A 27814-nucleotide genomic window follows, 5' to 3' on the forward strand; every position below is an offset into this window, starting at 1 on the left:
CAAAGGGCAGAACATTGTAAGCAGGCAGAAAAAAATCTACCATAATTTCACCACACAGAAGTCAATGCGGCTTTATTTTGAAATCTTCTAAAAGAAATTTATTATCCTAAATCTTTATTCCTTTAACAAGAGTTATTTCACTAGCCCATGCCTTTTGTACTGCTAAACTGCAGCGTCAATCTCCCCACATCTCTCCATCACTGTTGCCAGCCCAGCTGCCAAAGTATCAGCCTGAGCCCTTCTTATCTCCCTTCAATCTTTTTTCTGAGATGTCAGAAAAACATTCTACTTTTTCACACTGCACCCTTGCTCAAATTACTTCCATGGCGTCTACTGCTCTTGGGTGAAATGACTGTCTCAAAAGAACACCCAGAGGCAGTATGGAATATCAGAACAATAATTTGAAGATCTTTGACTTCTCAATGTTCTGAGACTCAAGTGAGAAAAAGGTATTTGAAGATGCCTGTAATCTGCAGTAAATGCCAGGTGTGAGTGCTTTTACTTAGATCTTTGAATGCAATGCCAAATGCCAAGTGTTTAGTTTCCAATAGCAAAAAAAAGTAATTAATTTTAGAAAAATATACATTACTTCCAGATTTATTTTAAATAATATCAGCCAGTGAGAGGCAAGTAACAGAGAACACTTAATACTAGAAAACAAGGTTCTAATACCACTGATACTCTTCATGGCCTTGGAATGAGATCTGGTTCTCACCCGACTAAGAAATCAAAAGATGGACCTCTTACACAGAGCAACATAGTTATTGATTTTACATGAGTAGTGTTAGGAAAAAATCTTTCAAATATTTATGTTAAAAAAATGAAAAAATAATAAAAGTATATCTATTCTGACCTATCAATACGTATACTTAGAACACTGCACTAAGAATAATAACTTCCCCCTTGCGTGACATACAACAAATATCTGCTTAATCTGTGCTGTGAGGACTAATCTTGCAAATGATTTTACCAATGACTCCCAGTTGTCTCAGTTTGGCTTCAGGTTTCCAGAGAAGTTGAGATGCTGAGCAAGATAAATTGCATTATGAGAAATGGAGATCTGGGATTTTGATGCTCTGGCCAGAATATAATGGAAATATTCCTGTGAATGAAAAGCTAAAACATTTTTTTTTTCATTCTGGACAGCTCAGTCATCAAAATGTGATGTTTTACCTCACTCCAGAGAGAATTATTCTGATGCTTGACTTGCTTATTTTAATGTATTAATTGTTGACAACCCAAATGAGAGTCAGTATGAAAGAAAAACCTAGCAAAGTCATGAAGATTTGCCTTTGTATCAGCCAGGGTATCAATAGCAAACAGAAACTCAAATTGCAGTAATTTTGGATGGTTTAATAAAGTGCCTGCCTGTGAAGGTTTAGATGGGGATTTAGGGAAAAACAGAAGGGGTAGTGGATCTGTTAACACCCACAGTCTGTAAAATATGAGGGGCAGAAGTAGCTACTGGGATCCAGAAGGAGAGAGTTTTCTAGGGAAGAAAGGTACTTTGAAAGGACAGTAAACTGAATGGACCAAGCCCAGAGGGAGCCTGGAGAAGGAATAACTGACCTAGTCTCTCCTCGCATGGAGCTTCAGAGGAGCCCTCTACTGGCTGACCCAATAAGGAAATAAGGAGTGAGAGAGTCCATAGCTGTAACCCATACAGCCCAGCCTCCTGGGAAGAAAAGGGTCCATTAGGAGCGGCAAATGGAAGACATTTAGCCCAGCCTTTCACTGTAGTTTATCTAGCATCTAGCACAGAGGCTGACACATGGTAAATCCTCCTAAAAATGTGTCAAATGAAAGCATAGATGAATCACCCAGGGGCCTAAACTGAAAACAGTCATGTATTTCATTTTTTTTCCTCATTGCTTTTGAGTTTTATGTTAATAGATTAAATAAAACATGATTTTAAGAGTCTGATAAAAATCTCTAATCCTATTCTTTTAATCTACCTTTATACATCTGTTTGTATTTCTCCATTGGCATTCAGTATATTTTACCTTGTACGAAAACTGAATAGCATCAGCCATCAAATCGTAAGCTTTCTTCCTAAGGGAACACACACACACACACACACACACTTTGGGTGCTCTGCAGTGTCTAGCCCAGGGCTGTGAACATATTTACTTTGAATAAAGGTTTGTCGAAGGATTTGTAATTATATAAATTCAAATATAAGGACTATGGTCATACTGTATAATTTTTAATTTCCTGCATTTAATTTTCTACCATTCATTTGTTCTAAAATTCACTGATCATCTACTTTGCATCTAGCACATAGATTTCAACGATGAGTAAGCAAGGTCTCTGTCCTCCTACGGCTTACATTGGGATAGGAGAGAAATATAAACCAGCAATCATTCTATGATTCAGTGTGCTAAGGAGAGTTACAAAATGGTACTTATGCTGGTGAAGAACAAGGGTGGTGAACAGTAGAAGAGGGAGGGTAGTCCAAAGCAGCAATATCCTACACACAGACACAATAGATTGCAGAGGAATGAAATCAGGCTATATTAGAAAAGGTTTTCTGAAAGCAGTATGCATTTCCTTACATTCAGCTTGACTTTCTATAATGTAATTATTCTCCATTAATATTTAATTTTTTAAAATGTTTATTTTTGAGAGAGAGAGAGCCAGCATGTGTCCAAGTGGCGGGGGGGGGGGGGGGGGTGGGGAGAGAGACAGAATCTGAAACAGGCTCCAGGCTCTAAGCTGTCAGCACAGAGCCTGGGGCGGGGCTCAAACTCTGAACAGTGAGATCATGACCTGAGACAAAGTCAGATGCTTAACTGACTGAGCCACCCAGTCGCCCCATTCCCAATTAATATTTAAAAGGTATCCTGGATACTGAGCATGCCCAGTAACTGCAACCAGAATGAGGGGAAACTGAAAAGTGGAGGAAGAAGTTAGAAGTTTGGGGATATAGTTTGTTGCTGACATGAAAGATTTAGTCATACTAAAATGAAAAGTAAGGATCCTGAAGTAAACTCAGTTATTCAAACTCAAGAGAAGAAAGCATAGGCTGTAGGAAATAAGAATACATTCTGATTTCTTTTCTGATTAAAATAAGTATGAGATAGGGGCACCTGGGGTGGCTTAGTTGGTTGAGCATCTAACTTTGGCTCAGGTCCAACTTTTATCTCATGATTCCTGAGTTCGAGCCTCATATCAGGTTCACTGCTGTCAGCACAGAGCCCACTTCAGATCCTCTGTCCCCTTCTCTCTCTGCTGCCTACCTCCCACTTGTACTCTGCCTCTCTCTCAAAAATAAACTTAAAAAAATAAGTATGAGATAGTAGCAAGGGCATTGTCTCTACCACTTATCTACATGACTTTTGCAAATTTCTTAATTTATTTGTGACTCCATTTTATTATTTAGTTGAGAGAGAGAGAGAGAGAGAGAGAGAGAGAGACAGAGAGAGAGAGACAGAGAGAGAAAGAGAGAATTCCAAGCAGGCTCTGCACTGCCAGAGCCCAGTTCTGCCAACATGCTGGAGGAGATGGGGTGGGGGGAGGGGCTTAACTCGGGGCTTGAGTTGAGATCATGTCCAGAGCCAAAACCAAGAGTCAGATTCTTAACCAACTGAGCCACCCAGGTGCCCCATGTGACTCCATTTCTTAATCTGAGAGGTATGGATTCTGTTACTGGCCTCACAGGATTATTGGGAGGAACTGCATAGTTGTAGACAACTTACTTGCTACAAAGTATTGCTCAGCATTACAGTAACCTTGTCTGACACCTGCCATTTCTACTTTGGGAAAGGATTCAACAAACTCAGAACCGTATCACATCACCACTCCTATTACAGTTATTTGTGTACAACTTTTTGACTGGACTGAAGAGCCTCATCCAGCTTTAAATGTTATCAGACCAACTGCAACATTTGAAGAGCCAAATATCATAAATTCTCCATTTTCCCCTGCACTGCTAAAACATTCTAATGTCTTGGAAGGCAGTGCTAGCTAGTTAAATTTCACTGTTCCAGGGATAAAACAGTGACATAAATCTTTTGGATGGGATTCTGGATCTCTGGTTACCTCTGAAAGGCTTATCAGCTAAAATGAGAAACCACTTCTGACTCTGCTTCCCAATCAGTATTAAACTGAAGATAACCAACTGGATTTTAATATTACTTCCCCATGTAAGCTGAGAATATTCCTTGGTGTTTTCACCCATCAGTGACATGCAGTAAGTCATTTCTTTATTTTGATGTCAGTTCTTTTGTCATGTAAATATTATTAATGTAAGTTCTCCTACATTTCTGAAAAGAAGAGATCCTTGGGGTGCTTGGGTGGCTCCCTCAGTTGAATGTCCGACTTCGGCTCAGGTCATGATCCCACAGTTTGTGAGTTTGAGCCCCGCATCGGGTCTGTGCTGACAGCTCAGACCCTGGAGCCTGCTTCGGATTCTGTCTCCCCCTCTCTCTGCCCCTCTCCTGCTTGCACCTCTTTCTCTCTCTCAAAACTAAATAAGCACTAAAAAAAAATTTAAGAAGAGATCTTTTCTACAGTGAGCAATATCAGAAGGGTTTTTTTCTACTTATGGACATAACTTCTATAGTTTTAGAACCTAATTGGAGATAATTATTGCTTTATACATAATGTGTATAGTAAAGTATATTCACAGATTCCAAATGTGAATCAGTGGTGATCTGATTTCCATTTCAAATTAAAATACGTTATTCTCTCCTTTAGTAGGAAACAGGTCATTAAAATGACGAAAAGTATCTGATTTTTTTAAATAAGCAAGGACTCAAAGATATTGCTCATAAAAAGTTAGTAAGAGGACAGATCATAGAATAAAACATTTTATCTCATAATTTTAATTCACATACTCATTAAATATATATATTTAATTACATATATATTTCTTTATGAGTCAGTTGTAACTTAGACATAAATATCCCTTTGTCTGTAAAGCTTTTGAGATTCAGATTACTCAAGCTATTATAAAAGCTCAGATAAAGAAACAATATGACGCAGAGTAGCTCAGCAATTAATCATTCTGTACCTCATTCCAAATTGTGTTATCCACTGAAAAAAAATTCTACTTACTATGTTAAACTTTTGTACATTTTCCACTGTCTGCTACTCCATGAAATATTCAAAAAGCCCTTGATATAATGAAATAGCAGTTAGAAAAGTTTTTTAATGAATATTAGAATCAAGATGAAGAAAATTTTGTACCAGCTTCTAACAATATAATACATCCCTGAAAAACAACAACAAAAGTATAAGTTTTAAAGCTAACTACCCAATCTAAACTATTGGATTAGCTTTAAGAAAGAATAGATGATAATTATTAGAAATGCTAAAATAATTTTTAATATTATTACACAAAACCTACAGTATTTCTGTATATTTTAATGGTGTAGAGAAATCTAAGATGCCTTCAACTAGAACTATTGATCCAAAATAGGTGGTGATGTGAATTTTGTTGTAAAAGCAAAATAAACATTTTTTTCCTAATAAAAATAAACCCTGGATATTCTTGACATAGTGGGTTTTTTAAGAGCACACATATATACTTTCCTGGACAGTTTGTATATCCAGAATACCCTACTCTTAGTACCACCTCATGACTCAGTTTACCCACTGGACTTTGTACTTTTCCTGTCTTCTCAAGTCTAAACATTCCTTCCTCTGGGGTGCCAGGGTGGCTCAGTCAGTGAAGCATTCGAATCTTGATTTCAGCTCAAATCATGATCTCACAGGCTTGTGGGATCATGCCCTATATCAGATTCTGCGCTGACAGCATGGAGGCTACTTGGGATTCTTTATCTGCCCCCTCCCTGCTTTTACTCTTTCTCTCTCAAAACAAATAAACTTAAAAAAAACTTTTCCTTCTTCTGACATGAACTGTGTTACAACACTTACCAGTTTTCAGTCTAATAAGAGCAGGGTGTCCCAATCTCGGCATTATTGCGATTTGGAGACAGAGAAACATGTGCACCATAAGGTATTTAACAACTTGCCATGTCTCCACTCACTAGATACCAGTAACATGACCACCACTCCCAGATGCACAATCAAAACTCTCAGGATATTGCCAAATGCCCTTAGGGGAACAAAATTACCTTATTTGTTACCTTATTTCCTGCTGAGGAACTGCCTTATTAAAGCAACGGTGTATGTAACATCATGTTCAGTTTTGACTATATGCCTCAATGTAGGAAACTTCATTCAGAGGTGATATTCAGTAAATATTTATAAAGTGAATGCAGAATAAGATGGTGTTTTATTACTGCAGTTCATAGCTAGAATTATAAATATGTTATTCTTATAAAAGGAACTATCAGTTTTACTTGAGGACTTAATACTTCTATATCTGTCTTGGACTGGTTTATTTCCAATATTTGGAACAGAAAGAAAAAATAAGATTTTTCCAAATAGATTGTTCTCACTTGAACTCTGTGGTTCCCAAATTCCTAATGGGACTCAATCCCTAGCACGTTTTTATTTTTTTTCTCTTTTTTACTGCTAGAGAAAGATGATATCTAAATTTATTCCAAAACAAAGAAATCAAGGTGAAAATGGGAGAGAAAGGAGCAAAGGAGAAAAAAAAAAAACAGAAGGAAAAGAAATACATGAGCAAGAAAGATACAGTATGTTTTTCTACACTTATAATCTATTTATGAAAAAACTGAATTAAAATAAATAATTTTAGGGGTGCCTGGGTTGCTCATTCGGTTAAATGTCCAGTTCTGGATTTTCGCTCGGGTCGTGATCGCATGGTTTGTGAGTTTGAATCCCACATCTAGCTCTGTGCTGACAGGGCAGAGACTACTTGGGATTTTCTCTCTCTCTCTCTCTCTCTCTCTCTCTCTCTCTCTCTACCCCTGCTCATGCGCGTTTTCTCTCTCTTTCAAAATAAATAAGAAAAAGAAAAGAAAAGAAACAATTTTGACATTTTTTTTTGACTTTCCTATTTCTGTAAATAATTTTGAAGCACAGGCAAAACAAAGTATGCTGTCAGTCAGGTATCAGAGAGAAAAGCTGGCTAACCACCACCAGGTCAAGGAAGAGCTAACTGCCAGCCCCTCGCAAGTCCTTAGTCCCTACTCCCCAGAGAGAGCTGCTCTCTTGACTTCACTTAAGTCCTTTCCTTGCCATGTGTTGTCATTATACTGTGTATTCCTGAACACTAAAGTTTCTGGAATTTTTATAAATTTAATCATGCAATATATATTCCTTAGTTATCTGGTTGCTTTTATTGAACATTTTGTTTCTCCTTATTCATCCATGTTGTGTGTTAGGGCTGTATAGGTTTTCACTGTATGAATATGCCACAATTTATTTTACTGTTCAACTGTTAATGGACAGGTTTTTTTTTTTGTTTTTTTTTCCTGTGAATTTTCTTATATGTGTCTCTTTTGGTGCACATGCATACAGATATCTTTCAGATTTGTGCCTAGGAATTGAATTGCTATGTCATAGGGAAGGCAAATCTTCAACCTTAGTAAATAATACCAAACTCCTGGGGCACCTAGGTGGCTCAGTCGACTAAGCATCCAACTTTGGCTCAGGTCATGATTTTGCTGTTCTTGAGTTCGAGTCCCGCATTGGGCTCTGTGCTGACTGCTCAGAGCCTGGAGCCTGTTTCAGATTCTGTGTCTCCCTCTATGTCCTTCTGCCACTCTCCCACTCATACTCTGTCTCTGTCTCTCTCTCTCAAAAATAAGTAAACATTAAAAAAATTAAAAAAATACCAAACTCTTTTCCAATTTATAGTCACACCAAAATTGATATACATGGGTAGCTTTGTGTGCTGTGACATCTATGCTGGAAGATGGGCTATGTGCCTACAAAAGCAAAGGTTTCATACACTCAAATTTTCTGGGAACAAAACTGCAACACTATATGATGCATTAAAATTACATTCATATTTATAAGGTTCAGAAAATCTTGAGGGATGATGGATTCAAGGGAATAATGTTTTGAATATTTCTTTATCTCTTGACAATCCCTCATGGGCTCAACTCTTTTTTCCTTTCTCGAATTATCCCAAGATATAACCTGGGTTAGCATAGTACATTAAAAGGAGTATTTGTAGCATTTAATTGAACACTATCAGAAACCACAGTGTTAAAGACAAGCGAAGGACCTACCTAACACCTACCTTGGTACTACAGGCAAAGCACGCACCTTTGATGTAGTTCACAAAGTTTAAATACCCATTAAGAAACACATAGAAATCTGGAGCATTTTCATCACAGGAACAAAAAAAAAAGCGTACACTTTCTTAGGATCCCTCATGAATGAAGACACTGTCCTCATATTCATTTTTACTATTTCTGTGGTACAATTAGTTACGTTCTAGAGTTTGACCCCGCATTTGGCTTTTTGTGACTCATACTGACATTTTCAATAATCTCTCAGAAATGGCTGATCTGAAATGCATATAATTACTAAAATACAATAAATCACAAAGCAACTTGAAAGAAAGGCTGCTTACTAGTAATATCCTAAAAGCTTAGGAGGTGGAAGTTGGCCACATGAAATAGACCTAAGTTTCCAATAAAATTCTTACCTCTTGGTCCATTTTAAAGTAAAAGTTAAAATTTCTCTCAGATAAAGTTAGAGTAAAATGAGATTTTCCTTCCTGAAACCCCAGAACACGAGATTTTACATTTAAAGTAAGATTTGGGGAGTTATCATCATAATTTGGAAGTTACCGAGAGCTGCAAACACTACATCTATCTACTGAATTGAAAAGACTATCACAGCCATGGGTATTCAAAACTAAGTTTTACTAAATTGTATGATGTCAGAATCACCAACAACAGTCAACCACTCCATACAGTTTTAGTATTAAGCACATCCTAGTATTACTGAAATATAAAATTATGAATCATGAAGGCTAAAACACGTTGATAATTTTCTATTAAACATAATCCTCAATTCTTATTGCTGGTTTAATTTATAGTAGTAAAAACTATTAATAATATTTATAATAATTTATAATAATATTTATGTTGAATTTTAGTTGTGTTCAGCCTACTTTATTCTCACATCCAATTTGTTACTTACTCTGTGAGGTCTGAGTGTCTATGAATTTCTTTATCAAGGCATCAGTTGTCTGGGTATAAAGACTGAGAGCATATCTCAGAGACTGAAGATCTGGGCTTTTCTCCAAGAAATTCTTTTTCAGGCCATTTCCTCCTGCATGAAAGTATTGCTAAAAAGAAAAAAAATATATAACATAAGCAGAAGGATTTAGAAAAAAGTATTCATGGAAGGATTTTTTTTTTTTGGCTGTAATAGTGATGCTCAAATGGAATAATACTGTATGATCAATGTAAAATATCAACAAAGGGATAGTCCTACCACTTTCCCATTGCTAAGGATTAACCCTGTAATTCAGATTCCCTCAATATCTCTGAACAGTTGCTTTATATCACAGACCCCAGATCCTTGAAGCTTAAGATTTTTCCTCTCATTCAAAACTTGAGGTAAGCATATGGGATCATGAAGATACACTGATCAGAAGGCTTATAGAATGACAGGTTGAGATGACAGTTGTCAACTTGATTATTAGTTGGTTTCCAGGACATAAAAAAATATCCGAGGTTGTCAAAATTTCACAAAGAGGGTAGTACCTGGTCACATATTTTCCAGATACTAGTTTGTGATTCTAGACCAGGTGTCCACTGCTCTATCTTCCTTTGCTCTAAACACACAATAGTCGGGGCGCCTGGGTGGCGCAGTCGGTTGAGCGTCCGACTTCAGCCAGGTCACGATCTCGCGGTCCGTGAGTTCAAGCCCCGCGTCGGGCTCTGGGCTGATGGCTCAGAGCCTGGAGCCTGTTTCCGATTCTGTGTCTCCCTCTCTCTCTGCCCCTCCCCCGTTCATGCTGTCTCTCTCTGTCCCAAAGATAAATAAACGTTGAAAAAAAAAATAAAAATAAAAAATAAAAATAAATAAATAAATAAACACACAATAGTGCAAATACAGTCTGACCTGAGGATGCAGAGTGGTCTTCAAGGTCCCCTGAACCTTGTGTTTGATAAATGTAATATAACATCCAATAAACTCAAACCACTACGAATCTATAGCTAAGATAATAGAAGAGATATATGCTCTTGAAGAATAAATATAGTCATTGAGGGATGTTAGCATTTTTCATACTGCAAATATGTGCAGAAATCACTTTGGAAGGCAGAATATATACAAATACGTGATAGAACTAAGGATATTTTTTCCTACCCATTTATAGATGATAACATATTTACAGTGAACTGTTAAGGTTAGATAAATAGTTCTCTCTCCCTGTATGGACTGTACTAAACTATACACTCACTGCAACCTGACTTGCTTTGATCTATGATTCTCACAGAATGACATATTTTGAGAAAGATCAACAAATGATTCTGATACTCTCTCCTAAATGGGTATGTGTCATCTCTTTATCCCAATCCTCACACATTTCTGAGGTAAAACAATTCAATTAAATGAAAAATCATAATTACCTTAGTTTTCTCCCTTATTTGAGGGGGATGGAGAAAAGTATTCTGGGCATTTGTAGGCAGCTGAGTACACTTTCAAAGAGTGTGATGAAGAGAAGATTTAGGGCATAAGCCAGAGAAAGTAGGCAATGGGAGTGGAATTTAAAGAAAGATTGCTTCCACTGCAGATACTGTCCCTCCCCAGGGAGAAAAATTTATAGCCACTTAAAACTGCATTTACTGATTCTAGCTGGGTGTGTTGTAAAAACCCAAGCTGTGCCAAAAGCCACCTATGTTCATGTAAAGGAGGTACAGAAAAGTGACAAAAGATTTTTCCTTTTAAGAGATGATGAGACACAATACTTAAAATCATCCTAACCCTTAATCTTCCTATAAAAATGTTAAAATGGGGCATCTGGGTGGTCAGTTGGTTGAGCATCCAACTTTGGTCATGATCTCATGGTTTGTGAGTTCAAGCCCCACATCGGGCTGGCTGCTGTCAGTGCAGAGCCTGCTTCAGATCCTCTGTCCCCCCATCTCTCTGCCCCTCCCCTGCTGTGCTCTTTCAAAAATAAAAATTAAAAAAAAAACTTTTAAAAATGTTAAAATACTTTCCCATGCAGAAAGTATTTATTGAGGATTATGAGTCCAGAATTATTTCAGGTGCCTTGATGGATCAAAAATTGTGATCATTCCTTATTTCAGGAAATATGTTTAAGGTGGAAAATATTAAATGGATGTATTGAGAAGGGAAGGTTCAGCTTGTATTTGACTATTTCCCCAGAGCAGTGGAGGGGTGCTCTCTGGAGTTGTATTTATATAATGAAGCAAAGAGCCATCATATGAAACAACTCACCCTCAATGTAAAGAGCAGTTGGATAAATGGAACCAAAATAGGCAAGCTCTCTGGGAATGTGGGGAACACATTCTGCTTCTCAGACTTTTTCAGACAAGCCTCATAGTTATCAAACCTGAGCACAAGTGCCAGGAGATTATGATAAAAAGAAAACCAAGGAGTACCATCTGAACTGATGTTTTGCCACCTCTTGGGACTATTGAGAGTTATCAGGAAAAGTTGTGAAAGACTTTGAAATGGACAAAAAGATCAGTGGATGTTCTACCTCGTGTACCCATCAGGTTATCTATGCTTTTCATTGTCTTTGAGCTATTTAAAACTCTGTAAACGATAGAAAATGGATAATCATGTAAATGACTCTTGTCCATCGAAATGCAAATTAATTATTTCTGGGGGGATGCAACTGATTATTGTTCTGTGAATAGACCCTCTTAGCCTCTATTTGTAAATTGATTCCAGCCTGCCTTATTGCTCATCTTGTGGTTCTTGGAATTCTCCCATAAGCTAGTTGTAAGATCTTACTGGTTCCCCCATTAATGATAAGTCAAATAACATGTTTGACAAGTTTTATTTATTTATTTATGTATTTATTGTGCATGAATGTCCCAATTTTTTTTTTTTTAATTTTATTTATTTTGGGAGAAAGAGGTAGCGAGAGTCGGGGAGGGGCAGTGAGAGGGGGAGAGAGTGAATCTCAAGCAGGCTCCACACTGACAGCATAGAGCCAGACACAGGGCTCAAATTCACAAAACTGAGATCATGACCTGAGCTGAAACCAAGAGTCTGATGCTTAACTGACTGAGCCACCCAGGTGCCCCCACAATCCTCTGTTTTAAAAACTTCTTTGTGTATATAAGGCAGTGTGGTGACAGCATTCACAAGGGTGGCCATAGTTTTCACACTGACAGTTTGTGAGGACAGAACTATGGGCTCGCACTGACAGTATCAGTGGTGGTGTTTGCCTTCCTGCCTGCTCTGCTTCTATCCCTTAACAAATACTTATTAAACTTGTATCATAAACCAGACCTTGTGCTGAACGCCAAGGATAGAAAGCAGTAGAGGTACAGAAGGTGTTCTCAAAGGGATGATAGTTTAGTAGGAAATGTAACCAAACGGTCAATGAATGACTCCTATAATGTTACAGATGTAAGAAAAATAATTTGAAAATACAGATAATGGAGGTAGCAATCATTTCCATTGGGGAAGGAGTCAGGAAAGGTTTCCAAAGAGGTGACATCTTCGGTGTTTGTCAGTCTTTTAGCACTGCCATTTGTACATTCAACAGCAACTAGATCATTCATTACGGTGGAGGAGAGAAAAAGGACACTCCCATTTATTTTAGATAACCAAGGGAAACCATGGCAATCCCAGTATTACTTAAGAGGAAATGAAATAATAGTTATCACAATACAGTTCCTTGGTATCATTTAAAATACACTGGTTGCTACTGTTAATCTGTTCTCATCCTTAAACTTGTGCTGCCTGCGAGCCACATGTTGCCTCTAGGCAGTAAAGGGCCTGGAGAACTTGAGATGACATTGTACCCTTAAAGATTCACAATGCTCATCAACGTGTGAAAGGCTCTGAGATCCACTGTTGTAAGGAAATCTGTTTGACCTTTCATTAACATACCTGCCTTTTAAAATTATTTGGCTTTAGAACATCTATCACACAGGGCATCTATTAACACTCATGGGGAATGATATGTGCCATGGGATATGATTTAGGAAACCCTAGGAGAGAATCAGGTGACTAGACTTCATAGAATGCAAGATATTTCTAAGGGTCTAGAAGGCTTCATAGAAGAAGGGAAGTCTGAAGAGTTAGTCTCTGAAGGCATAGATTGTGTATTTGTTCTTTTTCTTTTTTAATGTTTATTTTTGAGAGAGAGGGAGTATGCACATGCAAGTTGGGGAGAAGCAAGAGAGGGAGAGAGAGAGACTCTGGAATGTCAGCACAGAGCCCATGCAGGGCTCGAACTCACCAACCATGAGATCATGGACCTGAGTCAATATCAAGGATTGCACACTTGACTGACTGAGCCACTCAGGCTCCCCTACTGTGTCCTTTTTCTTGACCCCCTCATAATTGTATAGGAAGACATGTTTTTAGCATGAATACATTATCTTGTAGGCCTCTGGGACATGGGGAACTAACCATGAAACGAAAACATAAACAAGGAATGAGTTTGTTCCTGCCTAAGGGTCCCCTAGAGTTTTTGGTTATGATACTGAACTGACTTGACTTCCTCCTTTGTAGACATAGGGTATTATGAGTCATTCTTTTAAAGGCTCTAGCAGGATTGTAAGGAAACAGTACAAGATGTGTAAGGGCAGAAATGATGCTTTTGTCTTTTGAGTGCATGGTATAATAAGAGATGTTGCAATCCAAACCCTGGACAGAAGGTAGCAATTTTAGGAGAAAAAATAAGTTGCTTCTATTCAGTGAGTACAGATAAATAACACATGCCACAGGCTCCTAACTCAAAGGGCAGAGGAAATGATTTTTATGGTTATGCAAATGCAAACTCAATGAAAATACTACTTTATAGAAGCCTTTCACAGAGTGTTCAGAACCTGGGTGACTGCTCCTGAGAACATGGGTCTGTTTATCTCACTGGCACAGATAATAAGAAAGGGAGCTGCAATTATTGCATACACCTTGGCATCTGGAGATTTCACATTCAGTTTGACTCTGTGAGAGCTCCTGGAAGAAGCAGGAAAAGTAGAGTTTGGGTTTTGCTGAGGCTTGGGTTTGAAGCATATAAAAATGAGGCTGATGTGTGGGAGTGAATGTCTTAGTTATTAAACAAACTCCACTATCCACAGCTCAATGCAGCTTAGTTGATCTCCCTTCATTATAGTAAGCATTTTTTTTGGGGGGGGGGTGGGATTATATGCTAGAGAAGAATTTGTGTATATGGGGTTTTAAAGCCTGCTAGATGTTTCCCTTATGCATGTAAAAAGTGGATTTTTCTCCATTGGTTCTAAACAAAGAAAAAATGGGGACTCAGCTTCATGTTGTTCCTCTGCAACCAGTGGTATAAACAAAGAACCTCCAGCTTAATCTATTCAGACGTTTACTTAGAATAATATGAATTCGCAGAAAATAATTGGCAAAAGTAAGTTGGGACAGGTTATTTTCTCCTCATTCAAGAAAGGGATTTTTAATTAGAGAGCTGAGGACAGATGGCTATTCACAGTTGTGAAGGATAAGGATGTCAGCTGGATGTCATTCTCTCTACCCTTGGCCCTGTCCTGGCTGATATTTTCACCATGGACTTGGACAAAAGCAGAAAGCATGCTTTTAAAATGTACAGTTCAGCCAGGCTTGATGTTATTGCTTCAAATGACAGGAAGTGGTTTCAGAAAGGTCTTGGCAGCCTGGAATCGTGGTTCAACATTTACAGAATGGGCTGAAAAAAAATAAAAAAGGAAAAGACCTATATTTATAATAAAAAGTTTACTGCAAAGTATGGAATGGGGGTGATCTGGCTTTAATACCAGTAAAATTTCAGACGAGATTGGGTGTGTTCAGGGTGGTATGGCTATAGACAATACCAGTAAAATTTCAAAAGCCATAAAGCTTTATTTTCTTTCAGGTTTAACATGATTTAATAAGTGATGGGGCAGCTATCAAAGATAATGAATTCTGATCATGCATTAATATAGATAGACCGATGAAGACAAAGCCTGTGATAGAGCAACAGCATTCTCTGCTTATTAGAACATATTTGAAATATTGGGGTCATTACAAATTTATCCCTAGGCCTCATCATTTATAAGAAATATGAAAAAGTGGAGGGCATCCAAAGGTGGTAGACTGCCAGAATTTTGTAAGATCCAGAAGGCATGTCATTTAATAAATGGCTGTTGATAAATCGGGGAGACATGACAGTTTCCTTCAGTGTATGAGAGGCTATCAAATGGAAAAGGAAGTAGAAATAAGGACAGAAGGACGAATGTAGAGCTAAAAGTACGAAACAGTTATTGGATTGATACCTTTTTAATAATAAGTGTATCTTAAAAATTGAAGCTGCTACCTGTAAGTGAGGTCCCATCACTGGCCATTAAGTGGTGGCCATTTGACTATGAGCCAACAACATTGTAGATGACATCTATATGAGTAGGGAAGGAGATGTTGGATTCTGTTTCTATTCTGAGATTTTAGGATCTTTTCCACCTCTTTGACTCTCTGCTTTTTACTTTAAAATGTGTGAGAAAATGTAAATTCATCATTTTTCCTCTTTGCAGCGTACTCCATGCATAGATTATGTAACCTCAGAGAGTATCCTTTTTTCCTTTGTTGAACGGGAGCAGAAACATGCACCCTGCCTGACTGTGGTATTGTAGGGATGAAATGAATTTTTCAATCTGGAAGAGATCTGTGAACTGTGGAGTTCTTTTTACTTAGAAGAAGACATGCTTAATTAGCAGAATAACTCCTGAAACTTGAGCCTTGCTTTGTTTCCTAAGCACCAGCCCCTCTTACCAGCATTTACTAGATATTTATTTCTATGCTCCTGCTACCATATCTAACTTCATTGTGGCAGTAGAAAAACAGCCCTCCTGCCTGATTTTTTTTTTCCCCAGTGGAACCATGCTTTCTCATCCTCTGGGCTGAGTCAACTGTTGCCAAGTTCCAGTGAGTCTCCCCTTCAAGTGTCAATCATATCCATCTTTCACTTCTACTCCTAAGGCTAGTAACCTATCGATAGCCATCATCATTTTATGCATTAAATAACTGTAAATGATCTCTGTGAGTAAATCTTGAACTATTCCAAGCATTTTGCACCTTTCTGTAAGATTTCCATTGGTAAAATGCCATATCTAGTATGCCATATATTTATGAAATCATCAGTGGCTCCTCTTTTAAAGAATACACTGAAGGTGCAAAAGCATCTCTGTTCTTTCAACCCAAACATTTCCTGAATCCTCATTTTACATGGCTTTACTATCCTAACCTCCAGTTATATCTAGACCAGTCCCATAGCATAGTTCAGTCACTGATGGCCAGTCCTCTGGTCTTGTGCCTTTCCATGATGAAGTCCCTTTCCTCTGATTATGTTCAAGTCATGAATCTTCCTTCAGGAAAAACTACTGTCTTTCCAATCCAGCCCGTGGACTCCCATCTGTCCTTCAAGATCCTCCTCCAGCTTTTCCTGATCCCCTGAGCTCACACTGGTTGCTCCCTCTTCTCAATCCTTACCACTTTTTAATCTGGGCCCCTCAATTGGCATCTGTATCACCTGTTACATATCTTACACTGTTTTCTTTTTCTTTTTTCTTTCTTCTTTCTTTCTTTCTTTCTTTCTTTCTTTCTTTCTTTCTTTCTTTCATTCATTCCTTCTTTCTTTCATATTTTAATTTGCATCCAAGTTAGTTACCATATAGTGCAACAATGATTTCAGGAGTACATTCCTTAATGTCCCTTACCCATTTAGCCCATCCCCCCTCCCACAACCCCTCCAGCAACCCTCTGTTTGTTCTCCATATTTAAGAGTCTCTTCTGTTTTGTCCCCCTCCCTGTTTTTATATTATTTTTGCTTCCCTTCCCTTGTGTCATCTGTTCTGTGTCTTAAAGTCCTCATATGAGTGAAGTCATATATTTGTCTTTCTCTAATTTCACTTAACATAGTACCTTCTAGTTCCACCCGCATAGTTACAAATGGTAAGATTTCATTCTTTTTGATTGCCGAGTAATACTCCATTGTATATATATACCACATCTTCTTTATCCACTCATCCATCACTGGACATTTGGGCTCTTTCCATACTTTGGCTATTGTTGATAATGCTGCTATAAACATTGCGGTGCATGTGTCCCTTCGAAACAGCACACCTGTATCCCTTGGATAAATACCTAGTAGTGCAATTGCTGTTTTCTTATAAGTTAACATGTATCATTATTTAATTTTTAATGTACTTGAAAAGAAACTCCTTGAAAAGAAAACCACAACAACAACAAAAAGCAGCACTGCTTCCCAGAGGGGAGTCTCAGGGAACACTCAAGAATCTTATGGGGTTTGTGCCCTTAGAGAGAAAAGATGCTGAGCATAGAAAACCAAAAGGCCAGAGGATAAAGCCATAAGGACTTGGACCATTGCTTGGAGCAGAGAGTCAGATGTAATATTTAGTTTCATTGAGAGAGAATGAAGGGCCTATTAAGGAAGGAGGAAAAAAAAAAACAATTGTAGTAGAATATGTGAGATCTTGAGTAAAACAGTAGAAAGAGGCTCATCCAAAATAAACCAGTGTTAAGGTGATCTGATAGTCACATTTATAAGGAACTTTCTATATGGCAGGAGCTATTTTAATTGTTTTCCATGTGATAACTCATTTAATTTGCTGACAATAATTTCTTCAGCCCTGTTATTTTTCCCATTGGAGTGGACAGTGACTTACACACTGCAGTTTTTTCTCTCTCAATTACTTACTGTCCTGAGACTCTGATCATTGCCAGTGATATAATTCCTCAGGTGGTTCCAAATATTTTATTTACATTTGTATTTACATCCATATTCTGATATTTGCAAAGGCTTCCACCTTAATACAGTAATGGGATTTAGTAATTTAAGGGTGGGTGGGGAGGAAAACTATTATTCCATCTGAATGGAGATTGAAAGAGCTATGTGTAAATATCATTTTCTTATATTAAAGAAAAACCAGATAGATTTTGTTCTGTTTATAATATTCTTCATAAAGCTACAAAACATAAAGCACTGAAGACCTGGTTGTTATTTCTGAGAAAAAAAAATAGTACTGCTGAAATTAAATCAGGATAAATACTGTCTGTACCCTTAACAAGCCATTCCTTTTATAAGCCCAGTAAAAATTCTCAATTCCTCTAATTCATTAAATTTGTCATATAATTTGAAGATTTTTTATGATCTATTTTTACTGACTGATGGGAACATGCTAATGTTTCTTTACAAGTTTGCAGGAAGAATTTTCTTCCTGGTTTCATACACTATTTTGATAGCACTTACCCATCATCACATATTTTTGGAAAATTCATTCAGACAATTCATTTTGCAAACTCAGATATAATCTGCCTTTAACAACTAAGACTTATTTCTTTTTTAAGGAATTATTTGATAGATATTTTAGAAATTACTTTCTACTACAACTGGAGTCCTCGTGTATACATCAGATCAGAATATGCTACTCTTTCCCGTTTACCTCGATGTAAGCGTCAGCATTTTGGTTCCCATCCAGTGTTCCTCTTTTTTTCCCTACAGTACTCAACAGTCATGATCTGTTCCTCTACACTGGACTATTTGAAGTTCTCAGACTGATTCACCCCTTCTCGCATTCCATTCAAGCTTTTCTCTAAGGCCTGCAATGACTTTCCCCCTTGCTTTGCCCATTTCAGCCTCTCAATCCCAAAGCTTCCCTCTCTTTCCCCTAGTGAGTCACAGAGAATATATTACCCTGTCTGCAGTCCCCAGCACTTTGTCCACACCTCTTATTTGATCAATTGTAGAGGTTGGTGTTCTTAAGTCTAGAGCAAGATCTCTCCTTGGTTTAGCCTCCTCCTTGCTTACCATATTTCCTACATACAAGTAAGCTCTCAAGTAATGATTTTTGAATTGCAATAGTCCAAACTAGGTAAGTGATTTTGTACTTCTCATGAGCAGCTGAATTTTAAATAATGCAAAAACTAAACTTATGATAAAAAAGATACAGAGAAGCAGCCACCAAAACTGCCTCATGAATAATGGATAGCAGGATAGTGTAGGACCTCAGTCAGGGTAACAGCCTCAGAGGCATAATATCATATGTCTTGCTATTTGTCTGAAATCCAAATTTTCAGAAATGGTGTTATCTCGGATTAAATATGTAATAAGTAAATTCCAAAGCTATATTTGAATAGATATTCACATTTAGTACAAATTCTCTCCTTTATATCCAAAAAAATTAACATTTCTAGAGGGCCCTAATTCACATGGTTATTATTTTTAGGGAAGTCTCTGTATTGTCCCTACATGATGTCAAACATATGCAACATACATTGTAGAGTATCATGTTTGGGTACAAAGAACAAGTTGTTCCAGGGAAATCTGGAAGGTTGGACAAAAATAAAACCAGCCAGCTTATTTTCTGGTTTTTTGATTTTCAAATTTATCAGAAAATAACCTGAGGTTTGTTCAAGACAGGAATTTCCTTAAGTTCTTGGGATTCATGCTCAGGTCAAGAGTACCTATTGTTGAGAAAAAGGTCTGTTTTTTTTTTTTTTTTTTGAAAGAAATCCACATTTCAGGGAATTTCATAGCAGTCCTAAGTCTTCGTGACATAAGGGATTTTTGGAACTTATGCCACATTCTCTCCTTTTGACTCATAACTGAAACCTGTGACTGGTATGACAAAATAGTCCAGTTAAAATTTTAGTATTTAAAATTTATTATTTGAGAGAGAGAGCGCACAAGCGAGGGAGGCACAGAATCAGAGGCAGGCTCTGAGCTGTCAGCACAGAGCCTGACATGGGGCTCAAACTCACAAACTGCAAGATCATGACTTGAGACGAAGGCAGACTCTTAACCGGTTGAGCCATCCAGGCACCCCAAAGTTTTACTATTTAAGAGAGTTAATATTTTTAGAGGTTGAAAGATTTTAAATCATCTTTAGAAAATAAAATAAATAATTGAAATCTGGTATTTAATCTAGAAATAACTAATTTCTCTAAAGAAATATTATCCATTTTGGCCTGTGGCATTTTACCAATACTCTGTTAATAGTTAGGGAAATAATGTGACACAGAAGCAAGGACAATGACATTAGAGGTAGGAGTCCTTTCTCAGCTCTGCCAATTACTAGCAGCTTTCTGGCCTTTGATGGTAACTTAAACCTGCTCAGCCTCCATTGTTTAATCTATAAGATGTGAATGATAACTCTTGACATACCTAACAGCCAGATGTTTTTAAAGATCAGGCGAGAAGATGTACATAAATGGAAGATATTTGAAAGAATGTAAACCACTATTTCAGTCTGTAGTCTACAAACTCCATAGCATTTTCCTTCTTCATTTTTTATTTCCAGCTTATGTGCATAAACTGAGTTAAAGAAGAACCAGGATCATGTCTTTGGCAGCCTTTGTGAGTTAGCATGGGTAGCATCTGGTGCTTCTGCAGAAGAACATCTTTCTCATGAGGTCTCTGCTAGTATTACAGGGGTCCCTCTGCTGGGCTTCAAGCCGACCTTGAATCGCTATCTATCAGAGCTGCAATTCTTTTAAGTAGTATTCCTCTTTTTCCTGAATTCCTTTGTAGTCAACAACAGAATTAGTGTTTGGTAGGATAATCAGTTGGGTAAAATCTCAGAATCAGACAAGGTAACGGGAGTCCCAGCTTTGGCAAACTGACTACAGGGCCATAGAAATGAATGCCCAGGTACATGTGTTGGCAGATAGGCAGACTACAGACCAAAAGAGTCTCATAATAGGCCCAGTAGGTGTAGCATAGAGGCCTGACCTCAGGCTCTGAGGGTCAGGAGGATCAGGGTGAGACCTGAGTCCTAGAGAAACAAGATAATGACATGGACCCATTTACTACTGGATCTTGGACACCAGCTGGTGGAAGTGTCTGAGACTGAATTAAAAGATCATCCCAGATGACATGACAGGAAGATGGGGTAGTTGAACTGTCAAGATGTAGAACAATTGATGTTAGGGATAAGAGCCAGGTCTGAATGCTATTCTCTTTTCATAACACATATTTCCCCTTCTCTCTCAAAGTCCTACAGTGACTTAATAAAATCCATGAAGGGCTGTATTCAGTTTCTAAAACTCTTATTTTTTCCCCGTGTTCATGGTTCACTTCAAAGTTCTTATTATTTTCTACTAGCATTTCCTAATTTGTAGGAACTAATGGCTATTAGTTCTGCTCTAACTCCAAAGGTCAGTCATTTCTTATTCATGTTTTGAAATTATTATTTATTTAAAATGTTTTTTGTTTATTTTTGAGAGAGAGGATCTGAAGCTGGCTTTGCACTGACAACATTGAGCCCAATGTGGGTCTTGAGCTGAGGAACCGCGAGATCATGACCTGAGCCCAGGTTGGACGCTCAACCGATTAAGCCACCCAGGTGCTCTGAAAATAATTTTTTAAAAACAGCTGTTTTTGCTATTTTCTCTGTTTTTTTCATGTTTTCCATTTTTTCCCCTCAAAATGACTGTGCAAAATTTCCATACTTCCAGGTAACTCTCTAGCTGCAGCTTTAGAAACTCCATTGCTGTACTCTCACTGCCTAAATTCATACTCTCCAGTTTCCACCAGGTGTCACAAAATTCTCACCTCACAACTTTTATTTTGCAGTTTTTGACATTGAAGCAGGAAAAGATGGCATCTTATTAAATGCTGAAACTGCAAAATAAAAGCTGTGAGTTAACAGTTTTGTTAAGGTGCCCAATTGTTGCACAAGTCTCTTTTAATGAATTCCATAGTAATGTCTGTTTCTATCCTGTGAGACTGTTCTGTGCTCTGAAAGGGGTTCATTGTAGCTAACAGTTTTTGCTACACTGGTCACACATGCTGGACGATAATAGATGCCTTCCCCCGGTGAAGCATGGTGACAATGGACAGGGTTTAAATTTAGACAATAAATTTTCACTCTTCGATAAGCTTTCACATAAAAATATAAAATGCATGTATATAAATATGAAATATATGTACATAAACAGAAAAGGAATTATGTGGAAACAAAGAGCTTCTAAGTTACATTTTGAGGTCTGTCCATATTTAGCCCATACCACAGTAACTTTTGGTCAACCTTTGGCTATGAAAAATTGATGCACACAACACAATGCCTTTGGGTTTTCTGCAGAAAATTAAATTATTGCACTTACTAAGAGAGAGGAGAAGATTGATCTCTTGAAAGCCATTTCAACAAGCATAGAAAACATAAAAAGAAATTCTGTTAACCCCAAACCTCCTGAAGCGTCTATTTAATTGAACTTTGGTGGGGGGTATATGTCTTTCTTTGCAAACACATGTTACAGCAAAAGTTTCACACACATTTTCTAGAGACAAAGGAAGCAAGTATAAGGACAGAGTAAGGTGGATACTGTGGACACAGTATGCACTCAATCTGACACAATCCGTATGGGAATATACCCATACAACTATCTCCTGTATCTATGGATGGCACAGCACTATAGATAGGCATGTGGGAGAACTTTCTCTGAGGGTAAACAGAGGACTCTGGATGCGTGATTCAGGAGTCCTGTAACCTTACCTTGATAGTAGCCAAGACCACCTCCATCACAGCACACTGTCTTGGTGTCAGACCCTTGGCATCCTCCCGAATCATGTGCTCCTAGAAAACAGGGTAACGATTACTTATAAATTAACCAGTTCATTCATTTAACAACTATTTTCAAACAAAATCTGCATAACGACCACAGGGACACATTTTAGATGATTATTTTGTCATATATCTAATCAATAGCTACTCTTCAAAAAAAAAAAAAAAAAAGAAATACTGAAATTTGATCCATATGGGGCTTTACTTTTCGCTTACAAGTTAATGTTAGGAAAAAAAAGAGAGACCTGGAAAAATGTGTCAAAGTGTTTTCAATGTCTGTCACACTGAGGAAGATTAGTCATGACCGGGAGTTAGAAGGTAATTTTGGCTTCTTTCAATCACTACTGTTAAAGTCTACTTTAAATATAATGCCCCCAATTTAGTCTCTTTCTTGCATTCCCTTAATGCTTTGTCATTAGTAATGAAAGCCCCCAAGAGTTAACTGCATTTGGCTCTGCAGATTTTCAATATTTTAAAATATTTTTCAATATTTTAGAGCTGATTTCCATACTTACAATGGATATTCCTCATTGTTCACTATGGACTGTCTCAACCCATCATTCAAAGTTTTTAGGGAAATCATGGTATAAAGTTGAAGACAATAATACAAGAAATAGAAATCTAAGAGAAAAATGTTAAAAATTCCTCACTCTCCAAACTGATAATATCCCCAGAGCAGCCACTATTCTAGCCAACAACATATCATATGCCAGTGCTGTCCTAGTGATTGTGATACGCTGTTCAGTAAAAGAAAGAGTTTTGTCCTCCTGGAGCTTAAATTCTAACTTACCTAGGTGCCTCTATGCTAATTAAAGGAAAGGCCATGTGGGTGGACACAGCTCTGAGAAGGAATGACTTAATGATCAGTCAGTGCCTTTTGTCAGTAATAACAGGTGCCTCTTTTTCTACAGGGCACAGCTCTACATCAACACAGATGGCTTGGCAAGTGGAGCATGGGCTCTATTAGAGCAGTTTACTTGCTCCCTCAGACAGGCACTTGTGTGCAATGCACAAATTGTGCAATCATGCCCAGTGACTCCTCCTATTGTAGCCCTTTTCTTATTCTGTTATTTGGTAGATACCATGACTTCCTGAAGATAATCTTGATCTACATCTTGTCTGCAGTCTTTCAGGGCCTATCTTGGCAATTATAACCTGTTAGGCATTCAGTGTATTTTTGGTAGCTGAACTGTATTTCTTTCAGCATATCTTGTAGGGTCCAATACGCCTGAATGAAAGCATATTCTTTTGGGTAGTTTCGAAAAAATGATACCATGCTTCATGGACCCATCACATACAATTCTGCATCTTACTACATCTTTCTCTGATAGAGTTTTAAACTCAAACATATAAGCCAATTTAATATTTTAAAAATATGAGTATTAACTATCCATTGAGACTCAAACAGTAATGGGAAATGTTTACTAAATTATAGGGGGAAATGCTTTAGAGTAAGTAAATATAAGTATTTCATATTAAATCTCTGGCTTCAACTCCTTCTATGTTACAGAAAAAAATATTTTTTGTAAGAAATAATTTTCTGGGATTTAGAAATAGTTCTTTCAAGTAAGGGAATCTCTGAAAGGGGCTGGCAATGAGTTATTGCCCAATGAGTTACTGCTTGCTTGCAGTAAGTAAACTTACAGTCTTTGATGTATTAATTGGTTTTAACATTGCATCACCTCTCCATGAAAATTTATGTTTTAAAAAAATTATGCCAGCCTGGGTGGCTCAGTCAGGTAAGGGTCCAACTTCGTCTCAGGTCATGATCTCAAGGTTTGTGAGTTCAAGCCCTGCATTGAGTTCTGTGCTGACAGTGCGGAGCCTGCTTTGGGTCCTCTGCCTCTCTCTGCTTCTCTTTAATGTTTAAAATAAACATTAAAAAACATGCCAAATAAATCTGATCCTATTAAACAGTAATAATTTGGGCATACATAGTAAACATACATTATGAAGCTCCAGACCAGGAAGTAATATAGAATATGTCAAATGGGTGAATAGTTCTTTAATGGATTATTATTAAATCATAATCAAATGCAGAAAAACAATTTCCCTCCTTGTTTTATTTTCCTTGACCTTGTATTCTTTAAAATAAGTTGGTTACTTGTGTTTTTTGATTTAAATGTTTTAATGTTTATTTTTTTGAGAGAAAGAGAGACAGAAGGCAAGCAATGGAGGGGTGGAGAGAGAGAGACACAGAATCTGAAGCAGGCTCTGAGTTGTCAGCATAGAGCCCGATGCGGGGCTCAAACTCACGAACTGAGAGATCATGACCTGAGCCAAAGTTGGATGCTAAACTGACTGAGCCACCCAGGCACCCAAGTTATTTGTTCATATTTCCATACAGGACTTCTAAATTTATCCAAATATGCTTTCAAACTAATATATGAAAAATGTAAAGGCCCTTTGTTTAAGATGAAAAAAAAAAATGGAAGTGACATTTTAGTATAAAATAAGGGAAAATGACTTTGTAAAATTTGAAGTTCTTTATTCTGACAAAAATTTGAATTTTGCATAATATTTTAAAGGTCTTTTTCTGTAATTCAAATAATAATGACCAAATAGATTAATAATTAAAAATTAAAAAAATCAAGGACCAATAATAGAAAAATATAATTTAGAACTACGTTATTTTTCTATCACCTATGTATACAAGATTCTATTTTTAGTCCTTTGGATTATTTCAGTGCTGATGATATAATCCCTTTAGGATACCTTATTAAAATTTTGTTTTTAGTTTAGTATATTCTTGAAGAAGTTTGCAAGTTGCAAAGGGACCTAAAGTCCTAAAGTGTTATGTTTTTTGTGAACTCCGATTTCCCCCCACTAACAGCTCCCCTCTAGGGAGCTGTCTCTAGTCCACTAAAAGTTCATAAGATTTGAACAGCGTGGATTAAACCCCCAGCTCAGGGGTTGGTCTGTGAGTTAAGCCAAATGGCCTATGTCACAGTGGTTGGCTTCATATCAGAGCCCATGATGTGCTGGTGGTATTTGCTGGAATTTCCCACATCAAATTGGGTGTTCTCCTCTACACAATTCAAGTTTGAATGATGCTATATGGCAGAGACAACCATCTTACCAATAGAAAGGTAGGTTTGTTACGGCCATATATCAAACAAGGAAAGAACATAGTTGAGAGATACTAACTGGGTTCTGTAACATCTTTGAGTTCCTAATCAAGCAGCGATGGAAAGCAGAGTTAGCTAGGACTATAAAATTTCATGTAGCAATAAATTCCTCCCTTGTTTACGTTAGTCTGGCTTTCTAGCACTTGGAACTGAAAACAGTTCTGGCTGATATAACTTCTAACTCAGGAAACAGTAGCCATGGGAGATAGAGTATGTTTCCTGGTATCACACAGATGCTAGAAGCAGGGCCAGGGCCATTTCTTTTGTAATGAGATACTATGCTGTTTCACCTTCATGGCTTTATATAAGAAATTTCAACCCTGTATAAACCTATTTTTCAAAGAAGGGAATAGAAATCCCACGAAGAAAATAAGGGGGATAAAGCAAGGGAGCAAGATGTGCGTGGCAGTAACTTCTACCTTTTACCTTTCCTCCAAACCATCAACGTAACTGAATACCTGTGGGAAGCAATTCTGGTGACAATGCAGTATTTTAAGTGGATTATTAGCTTTTAATGTTACTTTCCGAGTAAGTATATACTTTAGGGTACTGAAATTACAGGACACCTACCTCATCTCAGTAAGTAATTATGCAGTCAAATAGATTATCCTTCTCCTGTGTTATATACACAAAACAATTCCAGCAATACCTAACTGAGCTGCCACCTTCTGTGAGTGGGAGGTGGCATAGTTTTTGCAATTACCATGCAAAGATAAGGTATGCATTATCTAATTTATCCTCACAGTAATCCAAGTGTTAACTTTTTTTTTTTTTTTCCACTTTACAAATGCCAAATCTGATGAGTAAAAAGGTTAGATACTTTGGCCAATTTGGAAACAATTGAAGTAGAATTTGAACCAAGGAGTTTCGTATCTGGAACGCATCCCCATGATACACACTATATACTAAGAGACAAAAAAGGAATTAAAACATCATGTATTTCTACGATAGGCACAATGTTGGCCTATATGTCATCTATTGATAAATGACTGGATAAAGAAAGTGTGGTATGTACATACAATGGAATCTTATTTGGCTCCTAAAAAGAAGGAAATCTACCCATATACAACAAAATGGAAGAACTTGAAGGACATTATTCCAAGTAAAAAAGTCAGTCACAGAAGCACAATATGTATTTTAACCAGTGAAGTTCCTATCCTTGAAGGACAGAACCTGAGGTTCCCTGCACAGTCCTGTGAATTTCAGCAATAATAAAGGGTAGGGTTATTTAGTCAGCAAATCCTCATTTATAATATGCTTGAATATATTGACAAGTTCAATAGCTGCTTTGATGAGTTTCATTTTCCCACACTAGCTTTGTGTAGACTTTAATGGATTTCTATGAAGCACTCAACTTTGCCTTTATTCATACAAAGCCTGATTAGTATAAGAAAGAAAATATGTTATCAAATTTACCCCAAAAGAAGTAATGCTGAAAACTAGAACACAAAATAAAAAATTCCTAGTTGCCCTTCTAATTTGAAATATTAGACCTATGAAGGAAAAAAGAAAACCGTACAATTCAGTCCCTAAATTTTGACCTGAATTTTGTTTTTGTTTTGAGAGAGGGAAAGAGCACGAGCAGGGGAGAGTGGCAGAGGGAGAGAGAATTTTAAGCAGGCTCCACCCTTAGCACCAAGCCCAAGACAGGGCTTGATCCCATAACCCTGGGATCATAACCTGAGCCAAAAATGAAGAGTGGTTCACTTACCCGATTGAGCCCTTCAAGTGCCCCAGCCTGATTCATCCTTAAAGCAGATTGTGAGAGTACATTCATACATCTTAGTCCTGCCATGCTAGATATCATTACTAGTAGGAGGACAGTTTCTTGCTGAATTGTAGTTAGCTCATTACTTTTCACAGACAACCAATAATCCCTTTATTCTTTCCTTAAAATTTTTAAAACATGTTTATTTTTAAGAGAGACAGAGAGAGACAGAGTGATACTTGGGGAAGGGCAGAGAGGGAGACACAGAATCTGAAGCAGGCTCCAGGGTCTGAGCTGTCAGCACGGAGCCCGGCGTGGGGCTCGAACTCACAAGCTGTGAGATCATGACTTGAGCCGAAGTCAGACACTTAACA

The 27814-nt window shown here is 37.5% G+C and overlaps 1 protein-coding gene across 6 annotated transcripts in view; it reads right to left on the reverse strand.

Annotated features, from left to right (window-relative positions):
- Positions 1-27814, reverse strand: part of UNC13C (unc-13 homolog C) — a 611894-nt gene that overhangs the window by 49919 nt on the left and 534161 nt on the right. For all 6 annotated transcript variants that reach the window (XM_045449689.1, XM_045449688.1, XM_045449693.1 and 3 more), the window contains 2 exons: positions 22536-22616; positions 9034-9181 (listed from right to left, as the gene is read on the reverse strand). In XM_045449689.1, the coding sequence (XP_045305645.1) occupies positions 9034-9181; positions 22536-22616 (229 nt within the window). The remainder of the gene's footprint in view (positions 1-9033; positions 9182-22535; positions 22617-27814) is intronic.

This window comes from Leopardus geoffroyi, chromosome B3 (genome assembly GCF_018350155.1).
Source record: "Leopardus geoffroyi isolate Oge1 chromosome B3, O.geoffroyi_Oge1_pat1.0, whole genome shotgun sequence".
Classification (NCBI taxonomy): domain Eukaryota; kingdom Metazoa; phylum Chordata; class Mammalia; order Carnivora; family Felidae; genus Leopardus; species Leopardus geoffroyi.